Source organism: Dendrobates tinctorius, unplaced genomic scaffold (assembly GCF_039654945.1).
Source record: "Dendrobates tinctorius isolate UK_male_01 unplaced genomic scaffold, ASM3965494v1 ptg000425l, whole genome shotgun sequence".
Lineage (NCBI taxonomy): Eukaryota > Metazoa > Chordata > Amphibia > Anura > Dendrobatidae > Dendrobates > Dendrobates tinctorius.
In genome coordinates, this window is record NW_027362089.1 from 342,628 (window position 1) to 370,085 (window position 27,458).

The 27,458-nt window shown below is 47.5% G+C and overlaps 1 protein-coding gene across 1 annotated transcript in view; it reads right to left on the reverse strand.

The window, feature by feature from the left end:
• LOC141076775 (uncharacterized) overlaps positions 1–27,458 on the reverse strand; it is a 179,261-nt gene that overhangs the window by 94,895 nt on the left and 56,908 nt on the right. The window contains exons 4-5 of the mRNA XM_073564073.1: positions 9,589–9,780; positions 9,323–9,478 (exon numbers count right to left, since the gene is read on the reverse strand). Of these exons, the coding sequence (XP_073420174.1) occupies positions 9,323–9,478; positions 9,589–9,780 (348 nt within the window). The remainder of the gene's footprint in view (positions 1–9,322; positions 9,479–9,588; positions 9,781–27,458) is intronic.

The window sequence follows — 27,458 nt, forward strand, 5'->3', positions numbered from 1 at the left end:
GTGTATACTGTATAATCTCCCAGCAGTCTCCTCTCATCACCCAGAATCCCCCAGTGTATACTATATAATCTCCCAGCAGTCTCCTCTCATCACCCAGAATCCTCCAGTGTATACTGTATAATCTCCCAGCAGTCTCCTCTCATCACCCAGAATCCTCCACTGTACACTGTATAATTTCCCAGCAGTCTCCTCTCATCACCCAGAATCCTCCACTGTACACTGTATAATTTCCCAGCAGTCTCCTCTCATCACCCAGAATCCTCCACTGTACACTGTATAATTTCCCAGCAGTCTCCTCTCATCACCCAGAATCCTCCAGTGTACACTGTATAATTTCCCAGCAGTCTCCTCTCATCACCCAGAATCCCCCAGTGTATACTGTATAATCTCCCAGCAGTCTCCTCTCATCACCCAGAATCCTCCAGTGTATACTGTATAATCTCCCAGCAGTCTCCTCTCATCACCCAGAATCCTCCAGTGTACACTGTATAATCTCCCAGCAGTCTCCTCTCATCACCCAGAATCCTCCAGTGTACACTGTATAATCTCCCAGCAGTCTCCTCTCATCACCCAGAATCCTCCAGTGTACACTGTATAATCTCCCAGCAGTCTCCTCTCATCACCCAGAATCCTCCAGTGTATACTGTATAATCTCCCAGCAGTCTCCTCTCATCACCCAGAATCCTCCAGTGTACACTGTATAATTTCCCAGCAGTCTCCTCTCATCACCCAGAATCCTCCAGTGTACACTGTATACTCTCCCAGCAGTCTCCTCTCATCACTCAGAATCCTCCAGTGTATACTGTATAATCTCCCAGCAGTCTCCTCTCATCACCCAGAATCCTCCAGTGTACACTGTATAATTTCCCAGCAGTCTCCTCTCATCACCCAGAATCCCCCAGTGTATACTGTATACTCTCCCAGCAGTCTCCTCTCATCACCCAGAATCCTCCAGTGTATACTGTATAATCTCCCAGCAGTCTCCTCTCATCACCCAGAATCCTCCAGTGTACACTGTATAATTTCCCAGCAGTCTCCTCTCATCACCCAGAATCCCCCAGTGTACACTGTATAATCTCCCAGCAGTCTCCTCTCATCACCCAGAATCCTCCACTGTACACTGTATAATCTCCCAGCAGTCTCCTCTCATCACCCAGAATCCTCCACTGTACACTGTATAATCTCCCAGCAGTCTCCTCTCATCACCCAGAATCCCCCAGTGTATACTGTATAATCTCCCAGCAGTCTCCTCTCATCACCCAGAATCCTCCAGTGTATACTGTATAATCTCCCAGCAGTCTCCTCTCATCACCCAGAATCCTCCAGTGTATACTGTATAATCTCCCAGCAGTCTCCTCTCATCACCCAGAATCCCCCAGTGTATACTATATAATCTCCCAGCAGTCTCCTCTCATCACCCAGAATCCTCCAGTGTATACTGTATAATCTCCCAGCAGTCTCCTCTCATCACCCAGAATCCCCCAGTGTATACTATATAATCTCCCAGCAGTCTCCTCTCATCACCCAGAATCCTCCAGTGTATACTGTATAATCTCCCAGCAGTCTCCTCTCATCACCCAGAATCCTCCACTGTACACTGTATAATTTCCCAGCAGTCTCCTCTCATCACCCAGAATCCTCCACTGTACACTGTATAATTTCCCAGCAGTCTCCTCTCATCACCCAGAATCCCCCAGTGTATACTGTATAATCTCCCAGCAGTCTCCTCTCATCACCCAGAATCCTCCAGTGTACACTGTATAATCTCCCAGCAGTCTCCTCTCATCACCCAGAATCCTCCAGTGTATACTGTATAATCTCCCAGCAGTCTCCTCTCATCACCCAGAATCCTCCAGTGTATACTGTATAATCTCCCAGCAGTCTCCTCTCATCACCCAGAATCCTCCAGTGTACACTGTATAATCTCCCAGCAGTCTCCTCTCATCACCCAGAATCCTCCAGTGTACACTGTATAATCTCCCAGCAGTCTCCTCTCATCACCCAGAATCCCCCAGTGTATACTGTATACTCTCCCAGCAGTCTCCTCTCATCACCCAGAATCCTCCAGTGTACACTGTATACTCTCCCAGCAGTCTCCTCTCATCACCCAGAATCCTCCAGTGTACACTGTATAATCTCCCAGCAGTCTCCTCTCATCACCCAGAATCCTCCAGTGTAAACTGTATAATCTCCCAGCAGTCTCCTCATCACCCAGAATCATCCAGTGTATACTGTATAATCTCCCAGCAGTCTCCTCTCATCACCCAGAATCCTCCAGTGTACACTGTATAATCTCCCAGCAGTCTCCTCTCATCACCCAGAATCCTCCAGTGTACACTGTATAATCTCCCAGCAGTCTCCTCTCATCACCCAGAATCCTCCAGTGTAAACTGTATAATCTCCCAGCAGTCTCCTCATCACCCAGAATCCTCCAGTGTATACTGTATAATCTCCCAGCAGTCACCTCTCATCACCCAGAATCCTCCACTGTACACTGTATAATTTCCCAGCAGTCTCCTCTCATCACCCAGAATCCTCCAGTGTACACTGTATAATTTCCCAGCAGTCTCCTCTCATCACCCAGAATCCTCCAGTGTATACTGTATAATCTCCCAGCAGTCTCCTCTCATCACCCAGAATCCCCCAGTGTATACTATATAATCTCCCAGCAGTCTCCTCTCATCACCCAGAATCCTCCACTGTACAATTTCCCAGCAGTCTCCTCTCATCACCCAGAATCCTCCAGTGTATACTGTATAATCTCCCAGCAGTCTCCTCTCATCACCCAGAATCCCCCAGTGTATACTGTATAATCTCCCAGCAGTCTCCTCTCATCACCCAGAATCCTCCACTGTACAATTTCCCAGCAGTCTCCTCTCATCACCCAGAATCCTCCAGTGTATACTGTATAATCTCCCAGCAGTCTCCTCTCATCACCCAGAATCCCCCAGTGTATACTATATAATCTCCCAGCAGTCTCCTCTCATCACCCAGAATCCTCCACTGTACAATTTCCCAGTCTCCTCTCATCACCCAGAATCCCCCAGTGTATACTGTATAATCTCCCAGCAGTCTCCTCTCATCACCCAGAATCCTCCAGTGTATGCTGTATAATCTCCCAGCAGTCTCCTCTCATCACTCAGAATCCTCCACTGTATACTGTATACTCTCCCAGCAGTCTCCTCTCATCACCCAGAATCCTCCAGTGTACACTGTATAATTTCCCAGCAGTCTCCTCTCATCACCCAGAATCCTCCAGTGTATACTGTATAATCTCCCAGCAGTCTCCTCTCATCACCCAGAATCCTCCACTGTACAATTTCCCAGCAGTCTCCTCTCATCACCCAGAATCCTCCACTGTATACTGTATACTCTCCCAGCAGTCTCCTCTCATCACCCAGAATCCTCCACTGTACAATTTCCCAGCAGTCTCCTCTCATCACCCAGAATCCTCCACTGTATACTGTATACTCTCCCAGCAGTCTCCTCTCATCACCCAGAATCCTCCAGTGTACACTGTATAATTTCCCAGCAGTCTCCTCTCATCACCCAGAATCCTCCAGTGTATACTATATAATCTCTCAGCAGTCTCCTCTCATCACCCAGAATCCTCCACTGTACAATTTCCCAGCAGTCTCCTCTCATCACCCAGAATCCTCCAGTGTATACTGTATAATCTCCCAGCAGTCTCCTCTCATCACCCAGAATCCTCCAGTGTATACTGTATAATCTCCCAGCAGTCTCCTCTCATCACCCAGAATCCTCCAGTGTATGCTGTATAATCTCCCAGTAGTCTCCTCTCATCACCCAGAATCCCCCAGTGTATATTGTATACTCTCCCAGCAGTCTCCTCTCATCACCCAGAATCCCCCAGTGTATACTATATAATCTCCCAGCAGTCTCCTCTCATCACCCAGAATCCTCCACTGTACAATTTCCCAGCAGTCTCCTCTCATCACCCAGAATCGCCCAGTGTACACTGTATACTCTCCCAGCAGTCTCCTCTCATCACCCAGAATCCTCCAGTGTATGCTGTATAATCTCCCAGCAGTCTCCTCTCATCACCCAGAATCCTCCAGTGTATACTGTATAATCTCCCAGCAGTCTCCTCTCATCACCCAGAATCCCCCAGTGTATACTGTATAATCTCCCAGCAGTCTCCTCTCATCACCCAGAATCCTCCAGTGTATACTGTATAATCTCCCAGCAGTCTCCTCTCATCACCCAGAATCCTCCAGTGTATACTGTATACTCTCCCAGCAGTCTCCTCTCATCACCCAAAATCCTCCAGTGTATGCTGTATAATCTCCCAGCAGTCTCCTCTCATCACCCAGAATCCTCCAGTGTATACTGTATAATCTCCCAGCAGTCTCCTCTCATCCCCCAGAATCCTCCAGTGTATACTGTATACTCTCCCAGCAGTCTCCTCTCATCCCCCAGAATCCTCCAGTGTATACTGTATAATCTCCCAGCAGTCTCCTCTCATCACCCAGAATCCTCCAGTGTATACTGTATAATCTCCCAGCAGTCTCCTCTCATCCCCCAGAATCCTCCAGTGTATACTGTATAATCTCCCAGCAGTCTCCTCTCATCACCCAGAATCCCCCAGTGTATACTGTATAATCTCCCAGCAGTCTCCTCTCATCACCCAGAATCCTCCAGTGTATACTGTATAATCTCCCAGCAGTCTCCTCTCATCACCCAGAATCCTCCAGTGTATACTGTATAATCTCCCAGCAGTCTCCTCTCATCACCCAGAATCCTCCAGTGTATACTGTATAATCTCCCAGCAGTCTCCTCTCATCACCCAGAATCCTCCAGTGTATACTGTGTAATCTCCCAGCAGTCTCCTCTCATCACCCAGAATCCTCCAGTGTATGCTGTATAATCTCCCAGCAGTCTCCTCTCATCACCCAGAATCCTCCAGTGTATGCTGTATAATCTCCCAGCAGTCTCCTCTCATCACCCAGAATCCTCCAGTGTATACTGTATAATCTCCCAGCAGTCTCCTCTCATCACCCAGAATCCTCCAGTGTATACTGTATAATCTCCCAGCAGTCTCCTCTCATCACCCAGAATCCTCCACTGTATACTGTATAATCTCCCAGCAGTCTCCTCTCATCACCCAGAATCCTCCAGTGTATGCTGTATAATCTCCCAGCAGTCTCCTCTCATCACCCAGAATCCTCCAGTGTATACTGTATAATCTCCCAGCAGTCTCCTCTCATCACCCAGAATCCTCCAGTGTATACTGTATAATCTCCCAGCAGTCTCCTCTCATCACTCAGAATCCTCCACTGTATACTGTATAATCTCCCAGCAGTCTCCTCTCATCACCCAGAATCCTCCAGTGTATACTGTATAATCTCACAGCAGTCTCCTCTCATCACCCAGAATCCTCCACTGTATACTGTATAATCTCCCAGCAGTCTCCTCTCATCACCCAGAATCCTCCAGTGTATACTGTATAATCTCCCAGCAGTCTCCTCTCATCACCCAGAATCCTCCAGTGTATACTGTATAATCTCCCAGCAGTCTCCTCTCATCACCCAGAATCCTCCAGTGTATGCTGTATAATCTCCCAGCAGTCTCCTCTCATCACTCAGAATCCTCCACTGTATACTGTATAATCTCCCAGCAGTCTCCTCTCATCACCCAGAATCCTCCAGTGTATGCTGTATAATCTCCCAGCAGTCTCCTCTCATCACCCAGAATCCTCCAGTGTATACTGTAAAATCTCCCAGCAGTCTCCTCTCATCACCCAGAATCCCCCAGTGTATACTGTATACTCTCCCAGCAGACTCCTCTCATCACCCAGAATCCTCCAGTGTATACTGTATAATCTCCCAGCAGTCTCCTCTCATCACCCAGAATCCCCCAGTGTATACTGTATAATCTCCCAGCAGTCTCCTCTCATCACCCAGAATCCTCCAGTGTATACTGTATAATCTCCCAGCAGTCTCCTCTCCTCTCATCACCAAGAATCCTCCAGTGTATACTGTATAATCTCTCAGCAGTCTCCTCTCATCACCCAGAATCCTCCACTGTACACTGTATAATCTCCCAGCAGTCTCCTCTCATCACTCAGAATCCTCCACTGTATACTGTATAATCTCCCAGCAGTCTCCTCTCATCACCCAGAATCCTCCAGTGTATACTGTATAATCTCCCAGCAGTCTCCTCTCATCACCCAGAATCCCCCAGTGTATACTGTATAATCTCCCAGCAGTCTCCTCTCATCACCCAGAATCCTCCAGTGTATACTGTATAATCTCCCAGCAGTCTCCTCTCCTCTCATCACCAAGAATCCTCCAGTGTATACTGTATAATCTCCCAGCAGTCTCCTCTCATCACCCAGAATCCTCCAGTGTACACTGTATAATCTCCCAGCAGTCTCCTCTCATCACCCAGAATCCTCCAGTGTATACTGTATAATCTCCCAGCAGTCTCCTCTCATCACCCAGAATCCTCCAGTGTATACTGTATAATCTCCCAGCAGTCTCCTCTCATCACCCAGAATCCTCCAGTGTATACTGTATAATTTCCCAGCAGTCTCCTCTCATCACCCAGAATCCTCCAGTGTATACTGTATAATCTCCCAGCAGTCTCCTCTCATCACCCAGAATCCTCCACTGTACACTGTATAATTTCCCAGCAGTCTCCTCTCATCACCCAGAATCCTCCAGTGTACATTGTATAATTTCCCAGCAGTCTCCTCTCATCACCCAGAATCCTCCAGTGTATACTGTGTAATCTCCCAGCAGTCTCCTCTCATCACCCAGAATCCCCCAGTGTATACTGTATAATCTCCCAGCAGTCTCCTCTCATCACCCAGAATCCTCCAGTGTATACTGTATAATCTCCCAGCAGTCTCCTCTCATCAACCAGAATCCTCCAGTGTATACTGTATAATCTCCCAGCAGTCTCCTCTCATCACTCAGAATCCTCCAGTGTATACTGTATAATCTCCCAGCAGTCTCCTCTCATCACCCAGAATCCTCCAGTGTATACTGTATAATCTCCCAGCAGTCTCCTCTCATCACCCAGAATCCTCCAGTGTACACTGTATAATCTCCCAGCAGTCTCCTCTCATCACCCAGAATCCTCCAGTGTATACTGTATAATCTCCCAGCAGTCTCCTCTCATCACCCAGAATCCTCCAGTGTATACTGTATAATCTCCCAGCAGTCTCCTCTCATCACCCAGAATCCCCCAGTGTATACTATATAATCTCCCAGCAGTCTCCTCTCATCACCCAGAATCCTCCACTGTACAATTTCCCAGCAGTCTCCTCTCATCACCCAGAATCGCCCAGTGTATACTGTATACTCTCCCAGCAGTCTCCTCTCATCACCCAGAATCCTCCAGTGTATACTGTATAATCTCCCAGTAGTCTCCTCTCATCACCCAGAATCCTCCAGTGTATACTGTATAATCTCCCAGCAGTCTCCTCTCATCACTCAGAATCCTCCACTGTATACTGTATAATCTCCCAGCAGTCTCCTCTCATCACCCAGAATCCCCCAGTGTATATTGTCTACTCTCCCAGCAGTCTCCTCTCATCACTCAGAATCCTCCAGTGTATTCTGTATAATCTCCCAGCAGTCTCCTCTCATCACCCAGAATCCTCCAGTGTATACTGTATAATCTCCCAGCAGTCTCCTCTCATCACCCAGAATCCTCCACTGTATACTGTATAATCTCCCAGCAGTCTCCTCTCATCACCCAGAATCCCCCAGTGTATATTGTATACTCTCCCAGCAGTCTCCTCTCATCACCCAGAATCCTCCAGTGTATACTGTATAATCTCCCAGCAGTCTCCTCTCATCACCCAGAATCCTCCAGTGTATACTGTATAATCTCCCAGCAGTCTCCTCTCATCACCCAAAATCCTCCAGTGTATGCTGTATAATCTCCCAGCAGTCTCCTCTCATCACTCAGAATCCTCCACTGTACACTGTATAATCTCCCAGCAGTCTCCTCTCATCACCCAGAATCCTCCAGTGTATACTGTATAATCTCCCAGCAGTCTCCTCTCATCACCCAGAATCCCCCAGTGAATACTGTATACTCTCCTAGCAGTCTCCTCTCCTCTCATCACCCAGAATCCTCCAGTGTATACTGTTTAATCTCCCAGCAGTCTCCTCTCCTCTCATCACCAAGAATCCTCCAGTGTATACTGTATAATCTCTCAGCAGTCTCCTCTCATCACCCAGAATCCTCCAGTGTACACTGTATAATCTCCCAGCAGTCTCCTCTCATCACCCAGAATCCTCCAGTGTATACTGTATAATCTCCCAGCAGTCTCCTCTCATCACCCAGAATCCTCCAGTGTACACTGTATAATCTCCCAGCAGTCTCCTCTCATCACCCAGAATCCTCCAGTGTATACTGTATAATCTCCCAGCAGTCTCCTCTCATCACCCAGAATCCTCCAGTGTATACTGTATAATCTCCCAGCAGTCTCCTCTCATCACCCAGAATCCTCCAGTGTGTAATCTCCCAGCAGTCTCCTCTCATCACCCAGAATCCTCCAGTGTACATTGTATAATCTCCCAGCAGTCTCCTCTCATCACCCAGAATCCTCCGGTGTGTAATCTCCCAGCAGTCTCCTCTCCTCTCATCACCCAGAATCCTCCAGTGTATACTGTATAATCTCCCAGCAGTCTCCTCTCATCACCCAGAATCCTCCGGTGTATACTGTATAATCTCCCAGCAGTCTCCTCTCATCACCCAGAATCCTCCAGTGTATACTGTATAATCTCCCAGCAGTCTCCTCTCATCACCCAGAATCCTCCAGTGTATACTGTATAATCTCCCAGCAGTCTCCTCTCATCACCCAGAATCCTCCGGTGTGTAATCTCCCAGCAGTCTCCTCTCATCACCCAGAATCCTCCAGTGTACACTGTATAATCTCCCAGCAGTCTCCTCTCATCACCCAGAATCCTCCAGTGTATACTGTATAATCTCCCAGCAGTCTCCTCTCATCACCCAGAATCCTCCAGTGTATACTGTATAATCTCCCAGCAGTCTCCTCTCATCACCCAGAATCCTCCGGTGTGTAATCTCCCAGCAGTCTCCTCTCATCACCCAGAATCCTCCGGTGTGTAATCTCCCAGCAGTCTCCTCTCCTCTCATCACCCAGAATCCTCCAGTGTATACTGTATAATCTCCCAGCAGTCTCCTCTCATCACCCAGAATCCTCCGGTGTGTAATCTCCCAGCAGTCTCCTCTCATCACCCAGAATCCTCCGGTGTGTAATCTCCCAGCAGTCTCCTCTCATCACCCAGAATCCTCCGGTGTGTAATCTCCCAGCAGTCACCTCTCCGGTCAGCAGCTCAGTGATCTTGTCGGTGATGTCTAGGATCTCATTCTCCGGTATCGGGGATTCTGTGATGCGGCGTTTGCTCCTCCTCCTCGCTCCGGACACATGGGGTGTCACACAGTCACCGGACGCCTTCTTCGCCACCGTGTGCTCCTGGGTAAGGTGGGAGACGCTGATCACTACATGGAGTCTAATAATCCTTCATCTTTCCAGTCATTCTCTGCTTTATTACTACAGATAATGAGGTCACATGATACTCTCACCTTTCCCGTTATCAGCTCCATTATCTTTAGGGCGAGGGTTACAATCTCTGCAGCCATGTGTCTTCTGTCCTCTTCCATCCTCGGCAGGACATTTTCCATTATAAAGCTCTTGTACTGATCCCGATGTCCTTCTATATAATCCCACTCCTCCAGGGAGAAATAGATAGCCACGTCCTGACACCGGAGAGGAGCCTGACAACCGACAAGGCAGATATCACCCAGAATCCTCCAGTGTATACTGTATAATCTCCCAGCAGTCTCCTCTCATCACCCAGAATCCTCCAGTGTATACTGTATAATCACCCAGCAGTCTGCTCCCCTTTCGTCACCCAGAATCCTCCAGTGTATAATGTATAATCTCCCAGCAGTCTCTCCTCATCACCCAGAATCCTCCAGTGTATACTGTATAATCACCCAGCAGTCTCCTCTCCTCTCATCACCCAGAATCCTCCAGTGTATACTGTATAATCTCCCAGCAGTCTCTCCTCATCACCCAGAATCCTCCAGTGTATACTGTATAATCTCCCAGCAGTCTCCTCTCCTCTCATCACCCAGAATCCCAAAGTGTATACTGTATAATCACCCAGCAGTCTCCTCCCCTTTCGTCACCCAGAATCCTCCAGTGTATACTGTATAATCTCCCAGCAGTCTCCTCTCATCACCCAGAATCCTCCAGTGTATACTGTATAATCTACCAGCAGTCTCCTCCCCTTTCGTCACCCAGAATCCTCCAGTGTATAATGTATAATCTCCCAGCAGTCTCTCCTCATCACCCAGAATCCTCCAGTGTATACTGTATAATCTCCCAGCAGTCTCCTCCCCTTTCGTCACCCAGAATCCTCCAGTGTATACTGTATAATCACCCAGCAGTCTCCTCCCCTTTCGTCACCCAGAATCCTCCAGTGTATACTGTATAATCTCCCAGCAGTCTCTCCTCATCACCCAGAATCCTCCAGTGTATACTGTATAATCTCCCAGCAGTCTCCTCTCCTCTCATCACCCAGAATCCTCCAGTGTATACTGTATAATCACCCAGCAGTCTCCTCCCCTTTCGTCACCCAGAATCCTCCAGTGTATACTGTATAATCTCCCAGCAGTCTCCTCTCATCACCCAGAATCCTCCAGTGTATACTGTATAATCTCCCAGCAGTCTCCTCCCCTTTCGTCACCCAGAATCCTCCATTGTATACTGTATAATCTCCCAGCAGTCTCCTCTCCTCTCATCACCCAGAATCCTCCAGTGTATACTGTATAATCACCCAGCAGTCTCCTCCCCTTTCGTCACCCAGAATCCTCCAGTGTATACTGAATAATCTCCCAGCAGTCTCCTCTCATCACCCAGAATCCTCCAGTGTATACTGTATAATCTCCCAGCAGTCTCCTCCCCTTTCGTCACCCAGAATCCTCCAGTGTATACTGTATAATCTCCCAGCAGTCTCCTCTCCTCTCATCACCCAGAATCCTCCAGTGTATACTGTATAATCTCCCAGCAGTCTCCTCTCATCACCCAGAATCCTCCAGTGTATACTGTATAATCACCCAGCAGTCTCCTCCCCTTTCGTCACCCAGAATCCTCCAGTGTATACTGTATAATCTCCCAGCAGTCTCCTCTCATCACCCAGAATCCTCCAGTGTACACTGTATAATCTACCAGCAGTCTCCTCTCCTCACCCAGAATCCTGCAGTGTAAACTGTATAATCTCCCAGCAGTCTCCTCTCATTACCCAGAATCATTCAGTGTATACTGCATAATCTCCCAGCAGTCTCCTCTCATCACCCAGAATCCTCCAGTGTATACTGTATAATCTCCCAGCAGTCTCCTCTCATCACCCAGAATTCTCCAGTGTATACTGTATAATCTCCCATCAGTCTCCTCTCATCACCCAGAATCCTCCAGTGTATACTGTATAATCACCCAGCAGTCTCCTCCCCTTTCGTCACCCAGAATCCTCCAGTGTATAATGTATAATCTCCCAGCAGTCTCCTCTCATCACCCAGAATCCTCCAGTGTATACTGTATAATCACAAAGCAGTCTCCTCCCCTTTCGTCACCCAGAATCCTCCAGTGTATACTGTATAATCTCCCAGCAGTCTCCTCTCATCACCCAGAATCCTCCAGTGTATACTGTATAATCTCCCAGCAGTCTCCTCTCATCACCCAGAATCCTCCAGTGTACACTGTATAATCTACCAGCAGTCTCCTCTCATCACCCAGAATCCTCCAGTGTAAACTGTATAATCTCCCAGCAGTCTCCTCTCATCACCCAGAATCCTGCAGTGTAAACTGTATAATCTCCCAGCAGTCTCCTCTCATTACCAAGAAACCTTCAGTGTATACTGCATAATCTCCCAGCAGTCTCCTCTCATCACCCAGAATCCTCCAGTGTATACTGTATAATCTCCCAGCAGTCTCCTCTCATCACCCAGAATTCTCCAGTGTATACTGTATAATCTCCCAGCAGTCTCCTCTCATCACCCAGAATCCTCCAGTGTATACTGTATAATCTCCCAGCAGTCTCCTCTCATCACCCAGAATTCTCCAGTGTATACTGTATAATCTCCTAGCAGTCTCCTCTCATCACCCAGATTTCTCCAGTGTATACTGCATAATCTCCCAGCAGTCTCCTCTCATCACCCAGAATCCTACAGTGTATACTGTATAATCTCCCAGCAGTCTCCTCTCATCACCCAGAATTCTCCAGTGTACACTGTATAATCTCCCAGCAGTCTCCTCTCATCACCCAGAATCCCCCAGTGTATACTGTATAATCTCCCAGCAGTCTCCTCTCATCACCCAGAATCCTCCAGTGTACACTGTATAATCTCCCATCAGTCTCCTCTTATCACCCAGAATCCTCCAGTGTATACTGTATAATCTCCCAGCAGTCTCCTCTTATCACCCAGAATCCTCCAGTGTATACTGTATAATCTCCCAGCAGTCTCCTCTCATCACCCAGAATCCTCCAGTGTATACTGTATAATCTCCCAGCAGTCTCCTCTCCTCACCCAGAATCCTCCAGTGTATACTGTATAATCTCCCAGCAGTCTCCTCTCATCACCCAGAATCCTCCAGTGTATACTGTATAATCTCCCAGCAGTCTCCACTCCTCACCCAGAATCCTCCAGTGTATACTGTATAATCTCCCAGCAGTCTCCTCTCATCACCCAGAATCCTCCAGTGTATACTGTATAATCTCCCAGCAGTCTCCTCTCATCACCCAGAATCCTCCAGTGTATACTGTATAATCTCCCAGCAGTCTCCTCTCATCACCCAGAATCCTCCAGTGTATACTGTATAATCTCCCTGCAGTCTCCTCTCATCACCCAGAATCCTCCAGTGTATACTGTATAATCTCCCAGCAGTCTCCTCTCATCACCCAGAATCCTCCAGTGTATACTGTATAATCTCCCTGCAGTCTCCTCTCATCACCCAGAATCCTCCAGTGTATACTGTATAATCTCCCAGCAGTCTCCTCTCATCACCCAGAATCCTCCAGTGTATACTGTATAATCTCCCAGCAGTCTCCTCTCATCACCCAGAATCCTCCAGTGTATACTGTATAATCTCCCAGCAGTCTCCTCTCATCACCCAGAATCTTCCAGTGTAAACTGTATAATCTCCCAGCAGTCTCCTCTCATCACCCAGAATCCTCCACTGTATACTGTATAATCTCCCAGCAGTCTCCTCTCATCACCCAGAATCCTCCAGTGTATACTGTATAATCTCCCAGCAGTCTCCTCTCATCACCCAGAATCCTGCAGTGTAAACTGTATAATCTCCCAGCAGTCTCCTCTCATTACCCAGAATCCTTCAGTGTAAACTGTATAATCTCCCAGCAGTCTCCTCTCATCACCCAGAATCCTGCAGTGTAAACTGTATAATCTCCCAGCAGTCTCCTCTCATCACCCAGAATCTTCCAGTGTAAACTGTATAATCTCCCAGCAGTCTCCTCTCATTACCCAGAATCCTGCAGTGTAAACTGTATAATCTCCCAGCAGTCTCCTATCATCACTCAGAATCCTCCAGTGTATACTGTATAATCTCCCAGCAGTCTCCTCTCATCACCCAGACTCCTCCAGTGTATACTGTATAATCTCCCAGCAGTCTCCTCTCATCACCCAGAATCCTCCAGTGTACACTGTATAATCTCCCAGCAGTCTCCTCTCATCACTCAGAATCCTCCAGTGTATACTGTATAATCTCCCAGCAGTCTCCTCTCATCACCCAGAATCCTCCAGTGTATACTGTATAATCTCCCAGCAGTCTCCTCTTATCACCCAGAATCCTGCAGTGTAAACTGTATAATCTCCCATCAGTCTCCTCTCATCACCCAGAATCCTCCAGTGTATACTGTATAATCTCCCCGCAGTCTCCTCTCATCACCCAGAATCCTCCAGTATATACTGTATAATCTCCCAGCAGTCTCCTCTCATTACCCAGAATCCTCCAGTGTACACTGTATAATCTCCCAGCAGTCTCCTCTCATCACCCAGAATCCTGCAGTGTAAACTGTATAATCTCCCATCAGTCTCCTCTCATCACCCAGAATCCTCCAGTATATACTGTATAATCTCCCAGCAGTCTCCTCATCACCCAGAATCCTCCAGTATATACTGTATAATCTCCCATCAGTCTCCTCTCATTACCCAGAATCCTCCAGTATATACTGTATAATCTCCCAGCAGTCTCCTCTCATTACCCAGAATCCTCCAGTGTACATTGTATAATCTCCCAGCAGTCTCCTCTCATCACCCAGAATCCTGCAGAGTAAACTGTATAATCTCCCATCAGTCTCCTCTCATCACCCAGAATCCTCCAGTATATACTGTATAATCTCCCAGCAGTCTCCTCTCATCACCCACAATCCTGCAGTGTAAACTGTATAATCTCCCAGCAGTCTCCTCTCATCACCCAGAATCCTCCAGTGTATACTGTATAATCTCCCAGCAGTCTCCTCTCATCACCCAGAATCCCCCAGTGTATACTGTATACTCTCCCAGCAGTCTCCTCTCATCACCCAGAATCCTCCAGTGTATACTGTATAATCTCCCAGCAGTCTCCTCTCCTCTCATCACCCAGAATCCTCCAGTGTATACTGTATAATCTCCCAGCAGTCTCCTCTCATCACCCAGAATCCTCCAGTGTATACTGTATAATCTCCCAGCAGTCTCCTCTCATCACCCAGAATCCTCCAGTGTACACTGTATAATCTCCCAACAGTCTCCTCTCATCACCCAGAATCCTCCAGTGTATACTGCATAATCTCCCAGCAGTCTCCTCTCATCACCCAGAATCCTCCAGTGTATACTGTATAATCTCCCAACAGTCTCCTCTCATCACCCAGAATCCTCCAGTGTATACTGCATAATCTCCCAGCAGTCTCCTCTCATCACCCAGAATCCTCCAGTGTATACTGTATAATCTCCCAGCAGTCTCCTCTCATCACCCAGAATCCTCCAGTGTACACTGTATAATCTCCCAGCAGTCTCCTCTCATCACCCAGAATCCTCCAGTGTATACTGTATAATCTCCCAGCAGTCTCCTCTCATCACCCAGAATCCTCCAGTGTGTAATCTCCCAGCAGTCTCCTCTCATCACCCAGAATCCTCCAGTGTACATTGTATAATCTCCCAGCAGTCTCCTCTCATCACCCAGAATCCTCCGGTGTGTAATCTCCCAGCAGTCTCCTCTCCTCTCATCACCCAGAATCCTCCAGTGTATACTGTATAATCTCCCAGCAGTCTCCGCTCATCACCCAGAATCCTCCAGTGTATACTGTATAATCTCCCAGCAGTCTCCTCTCATCACCCAGAATCCTGCAGTGTATACTGTATAATCTCCCAGCGGTCTCCTCTCATCACCCAGAATCCTCCAGTGTACACTGTATAATCTCCCAGCAGTCTCCTCTCATCACCCAGAATCCTCCAGTGTAAACTGTATAATCTCCCAGCAGTCTCCTCTCATTACCCAGAATCCTTCAGTGTATACTGCATAATCTCCCAGCAGTCTCCTCTCATCACCCAGAATCCTCCAGTGTATACTGTATAATCTCCCAGCAGTCTCCTCTCATCACCCAGAATCCTCCAGTGTATACTGTATAATCTCCCAGCAGTCTCCTCTCATCACCCAGAATCCCCCAGTGTACACTGTATAATCTCCCATCAGTCTCCTCTCATCACCCAGAATCCTCCAGTGTATACTGTATAATCTCCCAGTAGTCTCCTCTCATCACCCAGAATCCTCCAGTGTATACTGTATAATCTCCCAGCAGTCTCCTCTCATCACCCAGAATCCTCCAGTGTACACTGTATAATCTCCCAGCAGTCTCCTCTCATCACCCAGAATCCCCCAGTGTATACTGTATAATCTCCCAGCAGTCTCCTCTCATCACCCAGAATCCTACAGTGTACACTGTATAACCTCCCAGCAGTCTCCTCTCATCACCCAGAATCCTCCAGTGTACACTGTATAATCTCCCAGCAGTCTCCTCTCATCACCCAGAATCCTCCAGTGTACACTGTATAATCTCCCAGCAGTCTCCTCTCATCACCCAGAATCCCCCAGTGTATACTGTATAATCTCCCAGCAGTCTCCTCTCATCACCCAGAATCCTACAGTGTATACTGTATAATCTCCCAGCAGTCTCCTCTCATCACCCAGAATCCTCCAGTGTATACTGTATAATCTCCCAGCAGTCTCCTCTCATCACCCAGAATCCCCCAGTGTACACTGTATAATCTCCCAGCAGGCTCCTCTCACCACCCAGAATCCTCCAGTGTACACTGTATAATCTCCCAGCAGTCTCCTCTCATCACCCAGAATCCTCCAGTGTATTCTGTATAATCTCCCAGCAGTCTCCTCTCATCACCCAGAATCCTCCAGTGTATACTGTATACTCTCCCAGCAGTCTCCTCTCATCACCCAGAATCCTCCAGTGTATACTGTATAATCTCCCAGCAGTCTCCTCTCATCACCCAGAATCCTCCAGTGTACACTGTATAATCTCCCAGCAGTCTCCTGATCACCCAGAATCCTCCAGTGTATACTGTATACTCTCCCAGCAGTCTCCTCTCATCACCCAGAATCCTCCAGTGTATACTGTATAATCTCCCAGCAGTCTCCTCTCCTCTCATCACCCAGAATCCTCCAGTGTATACTGTATAATCTCCCAGCAGTCTCCTCTCATCACCCAGAATCTGTATAATCTCCCAGCAGTTTCCTCTCATCACCCAGAATCCTCCAGTGTACACTGTATAATCTCCCAACAGTCTCCTCTCATCACCCAGAATCCTCCAGTGTATACTGTATAATCTCCCAGCATTCTCCTCTCATCACCCAGAATCCTCCAGTGTATACTGTATAATCTCCCAGCAGTCTCCTCTCATCACCCAGAATCCTCCAGTGTACACTGTATAATCTCCCAGCAGTCTCCTCTCATCACCCAGAATCCTCCAGTGTATACTGTATAATCTCCCAGCAGTCTCCTCTCATCACCCAGAATCCTCCAGTGTGTAATCTCCCAGCAGTCTCCTCTCATCACCCAGAATCCTCCAGTGTACATTGTATAATCTCCCAGCAGTCTCCTCTCATCACCCAGAATCCTCCGGTGTGTAATCTCCCAGCAGTCTCCTCTCCTCTCATCACCCAGAATCCTCCAGTGTATACTGTATAATCTCCCAGCAGTCTCCTCTCATCACCCAGAATCCTCCAGTGTATACTGTATAATCTCCCAGCAGTCTCCTCTCATCACCCAGAAACCTCCAGTGTATACTGTATAATCTCCCAGCAGTCTCCTCTCATCACCCAGAATCCTCCAGTGTACACTGTATAATCTCGCAGCAGTCTCCTCTCCTCACTCAGAATCCTGCAGTGTATACTGTATAATCTCCCAGCAGTCTCCTCTCATCACCCAGAATCCTCCAGTGTACACTGTATAATCTCCCAGCAGTCTCCTCTCATCACCCAGAATCCTCCAGTGTAAACTATATAATCTCCCAGCAGTCTCCTCTCATCACCCAGAATCCTGCAGTGTAAACTGTATAATCTCCCAGCAGTCTCCTCTCATTACCCAGAATCCTTCAGTGTATACTGCATAATCTCCCAGCAGTCTCCTCTCATCACCCAGAATCCTCCAGTGTATACTGTATAATCTCCCAGCAGTCTCCTCTCATCACCCAGAATTCTCCAGTGTATACTGTATAATCTCCCAGCAGTCTCCTCTCATCACCCAGAATCCTCCAGTGTATACTGCATAATCTCCCAGCAGTCTCCTCTCATCACCCAGAATCCTCCAGTGTATACTGTATAATCTCCCATCAGTCTCCTCTCATCACCCAGAATCCTCCAGTGTATACTGTATAATCTCCCAGCAGTCTCCTCTCATCACCCAGAATCCTCCAGTGTATACTGTATAATCTCCCAGCAGTCTCCTCTCATCACTCAGAATTCTCCAGTGTATACTGTATAATCTCCCAGCAGTCTCCTCTCATCACCCAGAATCCTCCAGTGTATACTGTATAATCTCACAGCAGTCTCCTCTCATCACCCAGAATACTCCAGTGTACACTGTATAATCTCCCAGCAGTCTCCTCTCATCACCCAGAATCCTCCAGTGTATACTGTATAATCTCCCAGCAGTCTCATCTCATCACCCAGAATCCTCCAGTGTATACTGTATAATCTCCCAGCAGTCTCATCTCATCACCCAGAATCCTCCAGTGTACACTGTATAATCTCCCAGCAGTCTCCTCTCATCACCCAGAATCCTCCAGTGTAAACTGCATAATCTCCCATCAGTCTCCTCTCATCACCCAGAATCCTCCAGTGTATACTGTATAATCTCGCAGCAGTCTCCTCTCATCACTCAGAATCCTCCAGTGTATACTGTATAATCTCCCAGCAGTCTCCTCTCATCACCCAGAATCCTCCAGTGTATACTGTATAATCTCCCAGCAGTCTCCTCTCATCACCCAGAATCCTCCAGTGTATACTGTATAATCTCCCAGCAGTCTCATCTCATCACCCAGAATCCTCCAGTGTACACTGTATAATCTCCCAGCAGTCTCCTCTCATCACCCAGAATCCTCCAGTGTAAACTGTATAATCTCCCATCAGTCTCCTCTCATCACCCAGAATCCTCCAGTGTATACTGTATAATCTCGCAGCAGTCTCCTCTCATCACTCAGAATCCTCCATTGTATACTGTATAATCTCCCAGCAGTCTCCTCTCATCACCCAGAATCCTCCAGTGTATACTGTATAATCTCCCAGCAGTCTCCTCTCATCACCCAGAATCCTCCAGTGTATACTGTATAATCTCCCAGCAGTCTCCTCTCATCACCCAGAATTCTCCAGTGTATACTGTATAATCTCCCATCAGTCTCCTCTCATCACCCAGAATCCTCCAGTGTATACTGCATAATCTCCCAGCAGTCTCCTCTCATCACCCAGAATCCTCCAGTGTATACTGTATAATCTCCCATCAGTCTCCTCTCATCACCCAGAATCCTCCAGTGTATACTGTATAATCTCGCAGCAGTCTCCTCTCATCACTCAGAATCCTCCATTGTATACTGTATAATCTCCCAGCAGTCTCCTCTCATCACCCAGAATCCTCGAGTGTATACTGTATAATCTCCCAGCAGTCTCCTCTCATCACCCAGAATCCTCCAGTGTATACTGTATAATCTCCCAGCAGTCTCCTCTCATCACCCAGAATTCTCCAGTGTATACTGCATAATCTCCCATCAGTCTCCTCTCATCACCCAGAATCCTCCAGTGTATACTGCATAATCTCCCAGCAGTCTCCTCTCATCACCCAGAATCCTCCAGTGTATACTGTATAATCTCCCATCAGTCTCCTCTCATCACCCAGAATCCTCCAGTGTATACTGTATAATCTCCCAGCAGTCTCCTCTCATCACCCAGAATCCTCCAGTGTATACTGTATAATCTCCCAGCAGTCTCCTCTCATCACTCAGAATTCTCCAGTGTACACTGTATAATCTCACAGCAGTCTCCTCTCATCACCCAGAATACTCCAGTGTACACTGTATAATCTCCCAGCAGTCTCCTCTCATCACCCAGAATCCTCCAGTGTATACTGTATAATCTCCCAGCAGTCTCATCTCATCACCCAGAATCCTCCAGTGTACACTGTATAATCTCCCAGCAGTCTCCTCTCATCACCCAGAATCCTCCAGTGTAAACTGTGTAATCTCCCATCAGTCTCCTCTCATCACCCAGAATCCTCCAGTGTATACTGTATAATCTCGCAGCAGTCTCCTCTCATCACCCAGAATCCTCCATTGTATACTGTATAATCTCCCAGCAGTCTCCTCTCATCACCCAGAATCCTCCAGTGTATACTGTATAATCTCCCAGCAGTCTCCTCTCATCACCCAGAATCCTCCAGTGTATACTGTATAATCTCCCAGCAGTCTCCTCTCATCACCCAGAATTCTCCAGTGTATACTGTATAATCTCCCATCAGTCTCCTCTCATCACCCAGAATCCTCCAGTGTATACTGTATAATCTCCCAGCAGTCTCCTCTCATCACCCAGAATCCTCCACTGTATACTGTATAATCTCCCAGCAGTCTCCTCTCATTACCCAGAATCCTGCAGTGTAAACTGTATAATCTCCCAGCAGTCTCCTATCATCACTCAGAATCCTCCAGTGTATACTGTATAATCTCCCAGCAGTCTCCTCTCATCACCCAGACTCCTCCAGTGTATACTGTATAATCTCCCAGCAGTCTCCTCTCATCACCCAGAATCCTCCAGTGTACACTGTATAATCTCCCAGCAGTCTCCTCTCATCACTCAGAATCCTCCAGTGTATACTGTATAATCTCCCAGCAGTCTCCTTTCATCACCCAGAATCCTCCAGTGTATACTGTATAATCTCCCAGCAGTCTCCTCTCATCACCCAGAATCCTCCAGTGTAAACTGTATAATCTCCCATCAGTCTCCTCTCATCACCCAGAATCCTCCAGTGTATACTGTATAATCTCCCCGCAGTCTCCTCTCATCACCCAGAATCCTCCAGTATATACTGTATAATCTCCCAGCAGTCTCCTCTCATTACCCAGAATCCTCCAGTGTACACTGTATAATCTCCCAGCAGTCTCCTCTCATCACCCAGAATCCTGCAGTGTAAACTGTATAATCTCCCATCAGTCTCCTCTCATCACCCAGAATCCTCCAGTATATACTGTATAATCTCCCAGCAGTCTCCTCATCACCCAGAATCCTCCAGTATATACTGTATAATCTCCCATCAGTCTCCTCTCATTACCCAGAATCCTCCAGTATATACTGTATAATCTCCCAGCAGTCTCCTCTCATTACCCAGAATCCTCCAGTGTACATTGTATAATCTCCCAGCAGTCTCCTCTCATCACCCAGAATCCTGCAGTGTAAACTGTATAATCTCCCATCAGTCTCCTCTCATCACCCAGAATCCTCCAGTATATACTGTATAATCTCCCAGCAGTCTCCTCTCATCACCCACAATCCTGCAGTGTAAACTGTATAATCTCCCAGCAGTCTCCTCTCATCACCCAGAATCCTCCAGTGTATACTGTATAATCTCCCAGCAGTCTCCTCTCATCACCCAGAATCCCCCAGTGTATACTGTATACTCTCCCAGCAGTCTCCTCTCATCACCCAGAATCCTCCAGTGTATACTGTATAATCTCCCAGCAGTCTCCTCTCCTCTCATCACCCAGAATCCTCCAGTGTATACTGTATAATCTCCCAGCAGTCTCCTCTCATCACCCAGAATCCTCCAGTGTATACTGTATAATCTCCCAGCAGTCTCCTCTCATCACCCAGAATCCTCCAGTGTACACTGTATAATCTCCCAACAGTCTCCTCTCATCACCCAGAATCCTCCAGTGTATACTGCATAATCTCCCAGCAGTCTCCTCTCATCACCCAGAATCCTCCAGTGTATACTGTATAATCTCCCAACAGTCTCCTCTCATCACCCAGAATCCTCCAGTGTATACTGCATAATCTCCCAGCAGTCTCCTCTCATCACCCAGAATCCTCCAGTGTATACTGTATAATCTCCCAGCAGTCTCCTCTCATCACCCAGAATCCTCCAGTGTACACTGTATAATCTCCCAGCAGTCTCCTCTCATCACCCAGAATCCTCCAGTGTATACTGTATAATCTCCCAGCAGTCTCCTCTCATCACCCAGAATCCTCCAGTGTGTAATCTACCAGCAGTCTCCTCTCATCACCCAGAATCCTCCAGTGTACATTGTATAATCTCCCAGCAGTCTCCTCTCATCACCCAGAATCCTCCGGTGTGTAATCTCCCAGCAGTCTCCTCTCCTCTCATCACCCAGAATCCTCCAGTGTATACTGTATAATCTCCCAGCAGTCTCCGCTCATCACCCAGAATCCTCCAGTGTATACTGTATAATCTCCCAGCAGTCTCCTCTCATCACCCAGAATCCTGCAGTGTATACTGTATAATCTCCCAGCGGTCTCCTCTCATCACCCAGAATCCTCCAGTGTACACTGTATAATCTCCCAGCAGTCTCCTCTCATCACCCAGAATCCTCCAGTGTAAACTGTATAATCTCCCAGCAGTCTCCTCTCATCACCCAGATTCCTGCAGTGTAAACTGTATAATCTCCCAGCAGTCTCCTCTCATTACCCAGAATCCTTCAGTGTATACTGCATAATCTCCCAGCAGTCTCCTCTCATCACCCAGAATCCTCCAGTGTATACTGTATAATCTCCCAGCAGTCTCCTCTCATCACCCAGAATCCTCCAGTGTATACTGTATAATCTCCCATCAGTCTCCTCTCATCACCCAGAATCCTCCAGTGTATACTGTATAATCTCCCAGTAGTCTCCTCTCATCACCCAGAATCCTCCAGTATATACTGTATAATCTCCCAGCAGTCTCCTCTCATCACCCAGAATCCTCCAGTGTACACTGTATAATCTCCCAGCAGTCTCCTCTCATCACCCAGAATCCCCCAGTGTATACTGTATAATCTCCCAGCAGTCTCCTCTCATCACCCAGAATCCTACAGTGTACACTGTATAACCTCCCAGCAGTCTCCTCTCATCACCCAGAATCCTCCAGTGTACACTGTATAATCTCCCAGCAGTCTCCTCTCATCACCCAGAATCCTCCAGTGTACACTGTATAATCTCCCAGCAGTCTCCTCTCATCACCCAGAATCCCCCAGTGTATACTGTATAATCTCCCAGCAGTCTCCTCTCATCACCCAGAATCCTACAGTGTATACTGTATAATCTCCCAGCAGTCTCCTCTCATCACCCAGAATCCTCCAGTGTATACTGTATAATCTCCCAGCAGTCTCCTCTCATCACCCAGAATCCCCCAGTGTACACTGTATAATCTCCCAGCAGGCTCCTCTCACCACCCAGAATCCTCCAGTGTACACTGTATAATCTCCCAGCAGTCTCCTCTCATCACCCAGAATCCTCCAGTGTATTCTGTATAATCTCCCAGCAGTCTCCTCTCATCACCCAGAATCCTCCAGTGTACACTGTATACTCTCCCAGCAGTCTCCTCTCATCACCCAGAATCCTCCAGTGTATACTGTATAATCTCCCAGCAGTCTCCTCTCATCACCCAGAATCCTCCAGTGTACACTGTATAATCTCCCAGCAGTCTCCTGATCACCCAGAATCCTCCAGTGTATACTGTATACTCTCCCAGCAGTCTCCTCTCATCACCCAGAATCCTCCAGTGTATACTGTATAATCTCCCAGCAGTCTCCTCTCCTCTCATCACCCAGAATCCTCCAGTGTATACTGTATAATCTCCCAGCAGTCTCCTCTCATCACCCAGAATCTGTATAATCTCCCAGCAGTTTCCTCTCATCACCCAGAATCCTCCAGTGTACACTGTATAATCTCCCAACAGTCTCCTCTCATCACCCAGAATCCTCCAGTGTATACTGTATAATCTCCCAGCATTCTCCTCTCATCACCCAGAATCCTCCAGTGTATACTGTATAATCTCCCAGCAGTCTCCTCTCATCACCCAGAATCCTCCAGTGTACACTGTATAATCTCCCAGCAGTCTCCTCTCATCACCCAGAATCCTCCAGTGTATACTGTATAATCTCCCAGCAGTCTCCTCTCATCACCCAGAATCCTCCAGTGTGTAATCTCCCAGCAGTCTCCACTCATCACCCAGAATCCTCCAGTGTACATTGTATAATCTCCCAGCAGTCTCCTCTCATCACCCAGAATCCTCCGGTGTGTAATCTCCCAGCAGTCTCCTCTCCTCTCATCACCCAGAATCCTCCAGTGTATACTGTATAATCTCCCAGCAGTCTCCTCTCATCACCCAGAATCCTCCAGTGTATACTGTATAATCTCCCAGCAGTCTCCTCTCATCACCCAGAAACCTCCAGTGTATACTGTATAATCTCCCAGCAGTCTCCTCTCATCACCCAGAATCCTCCAGTGTACACTGTATAATCTCCCAGCAGTCTCCTCTCATCACCCAGAATCCTCCAGTGTAAACTATATAATCTCCCAGCAGTCTCCTCTCATCACCCAGAATCCTGCAGTGTAAACTGTATAATCTCCCAGCAGTCTCCTCTCATTACCCAGAATCCTTCAGTGTATACTGCATAATCTCCCAGCAGTCTCCTCTCATCACCCAGAATCCTCCAGTGTATACTGTATAATCTCCCAGCAGTCTCCTCTCATCACCCAGAATTCTCCAGTGTATACTGTATAATCTCCCAGCAGTCTCCTCTCATCACCCAGAATCCTCCAGTGTATACTGCATAATCTCCCAGCAGTCTTCTCTCATCACCCAGAATCCTCCAGTGTATACTGTATAATCTCCCATCAGTCTCCTCTCATCACCCAGAATCCTCCAGTGTATACTGTATAATCTCACAGCAGTCTCCTCTCATCACCCAGAATACTCCAGTGTACACTGTATAATCTCCCAGCAGTCTCCTCTCATCACCCAGAATCCTCCAGTGTATACTGTATAATCTCCCAGCAGTCTCATCTCATCACCCAGAATCCTCCAGTGTATACTGTATAATCACCCAGCAGTCTCATCTCATCACCCAGAATCCTCCAGTGTACACTGTATAATCTCCCAGCAGTCTCCTCTCATCACCCAGAATCCTCCAGTGTAAACTGCATAATCTCCCATCAGTCTCCTCTCATCACCCAGAATCCTCCAGTGTATACTGTATAATCTCGCAGCAGTCTCCTCTCATCACTCAGAATCCTCCAGTGTATACTGTATAATCTCCCAGCAGTCTCCTCTCATCACCCAGAATCCTCCAGTGTATACTGTATAATCTCCCAGCAGTCTCCTCTCATCACCCAGAATCCTCCAGTGTATACTGTATAATCTCCCAGCAGTCTCATCTCATCACCCAGAATCCTCCAGTGTACACTGTATAATCTCCCAGCAGTCTCCTCTCATCACCCAGAATCCTCCAGTGTAAACTGTATAATCTCCCATCAGTCTCCTCTCATCACCCAGAATCCTCCAGTGTATACTGTATAATCTCGCAGCAGTCTCCTCTCATCACTCAGAATCCTCCATTGTATACTGTATAATCTCCCAGCAGTCTCCTCTCATCACCCAGAATCCTCCAGTGTATACTGTATAATCTCCCAGCAGTCTCCTCTCATCACCCAGAATCCTCCAGTGTACACTGTATAATCTCCCAGCAGTCTCCTCTCATCACCCAGAATCCTCCAGTGTATACTGTATAATCTCGCAGCAGTCTCCTCTCATCACTCAGAATCCTCCATTGTATACTGTATAATCTCCCAGCAGTCTCCTCTCATCACCCAGAATCCTCCAGTGTATACTGTATAATCTCCCAGCAGTCTCCTCTCATCACCCAGAATCCTCCAGTGTACACTGTATAATCTCCCAGCAGTCTCCTCTCATCACCCAGAATCCTGCAGTGTAAACTGTATAATCTCCCATCAGTCTCCTCTCATCACCCAGAATCCTCCAGTGTATACTGTATAATCTCGCAGCAGTCTCCTCTCATCACTCAGAATCCTCCATTGTATACTGTATAATCTCCCAGCAGTCTCCTCTCATCACCCAGAATCCTCGAGTGTATACTGTATAATCTCCCAGCAGTCTCCTCTCATCACCCAGAATCCTCCAGTGTATACTGTATAATCTCCCAGCAGTCTCCTCTCATCACCCAGAATTCTCCAGTGTATACTGTATAATCTCCCATCAGTCTCCTCTCATCACCCAGAATCCTCCAGTGTATACTGCATAATCTCCCAGCAGTCTCCTCTCATCACCCAGAATCCTCCAGTGTATACTGTATAATCTCCCATCAGTCTCCTCTCATCACCCAGAATCCTCCAGTGTATACTGTATAATCTCCCAGCAGTCTCCTCTCATCACCCAGAATCCTCCAGTGTACACTGTATAATCTCCCAGCAGTCTCCTCTCATCACCCAGAATCCTCCAGTGTAAACTGTATAATCTCCCATCAGTCTCCTCTCATCACCCAGAATCCTCCAGTGTATACTGTATAATCTCCCAGCAGTCTCCTCTCATCACCCAGAATCCTCCATTGTATACTGTATAATCTCCCAGCAGTCTCCTCTCATCACCCAGAATCCTCCAGTGTATACTGTATAATCTCCCAGCAGTCTCCTCTCATCACCCAGAATCCTCCAGTGTACACTGTATAATCTCCCAGCAGTCTCCTCTCATCACCCAGAATCCTGCATTGTAAACTGTATAATCTCCCATCAGTCTCCTCTCATCACCCAGAATCCTCCAGTGTATACTGTATAATCTCGCAGCAGTCTCCTCTCATCACTCAGAATCCTCCATTGTATACTGTATAATCTCCCAGCAGTCTCCTCTCATCACCCAGAATCCTCGAGTGTATACTGTATAATCTCCCAGCAGTCTCCTCTCATCACCCAGAATCCTCCAGTGTATACTGTATAATCTCCCAGCAGTCTCCTTTCATCACCCAGAATCCTCCAGTGTAAACTGTATAATCTCCCAGCAGTCTCCTCTTATCACCCAGAATCCTCCAGTGTATACTGTATAATCTCCCAGCAGTCTCCTCTCATCACCCAGAATCCCCCAGTGTATACTGTATAATCTCCCAGCAGTCTCCTCTCATCACCCAGAATCCTCCAGTGTATACTGTATAATCTCCCAGCAGTCTCCTCTCATCACCCAGAATCCTCCAGTGTATACTGTATAATCTCCCATCAGTCTCCTCTCATCACCCAGAATCTTCCAGTGTATACTGTATAATCTCCCAGCAGTCTCCTCTCATCACCCAGAATCCTCCAGTGTATACTGTATAATCTCCCAGCAGTCTCCTCTCATCACTCAGAATTCTCCAGTGTATACTGTATAATCTCCCAGCAGTCTCCTCTCATCACCCAGAATCCTGCAGTGTAAACTGTATAATCTCCCATCAGTCTCCTCTCATCACCCAGAATCCTCCAGTATATACTGTATAATCTCTCAGCAGTCTCCTCTCATCACCCAGAATCCTGCAATGTAAACTGTATAATCTCCCAGCAGTCTCCTCGCATCACCCAGAATCCTCCAGTGTATACTGTATAATCTCCCAGCAGTCTCCTCTCATCACCCAGAATCCTGCAGTGTAAACTGTATAATCTCCCATCAGTCTCCTCTCATCACTCAGAATACTCCAGTGTATACTGTATAATCTCCCATCAGTCTCCTCTCATCACCCAGAATCCTCCAGTGTATACTGTATAATCTCCCAGCAGTCTCCTCTCATCACCCAGAATCCTCCAGTGTATACTGTATAATCTCCCAGCAGTCTCCTCTCATCACTCAGAATCCTCCAGTGTATAC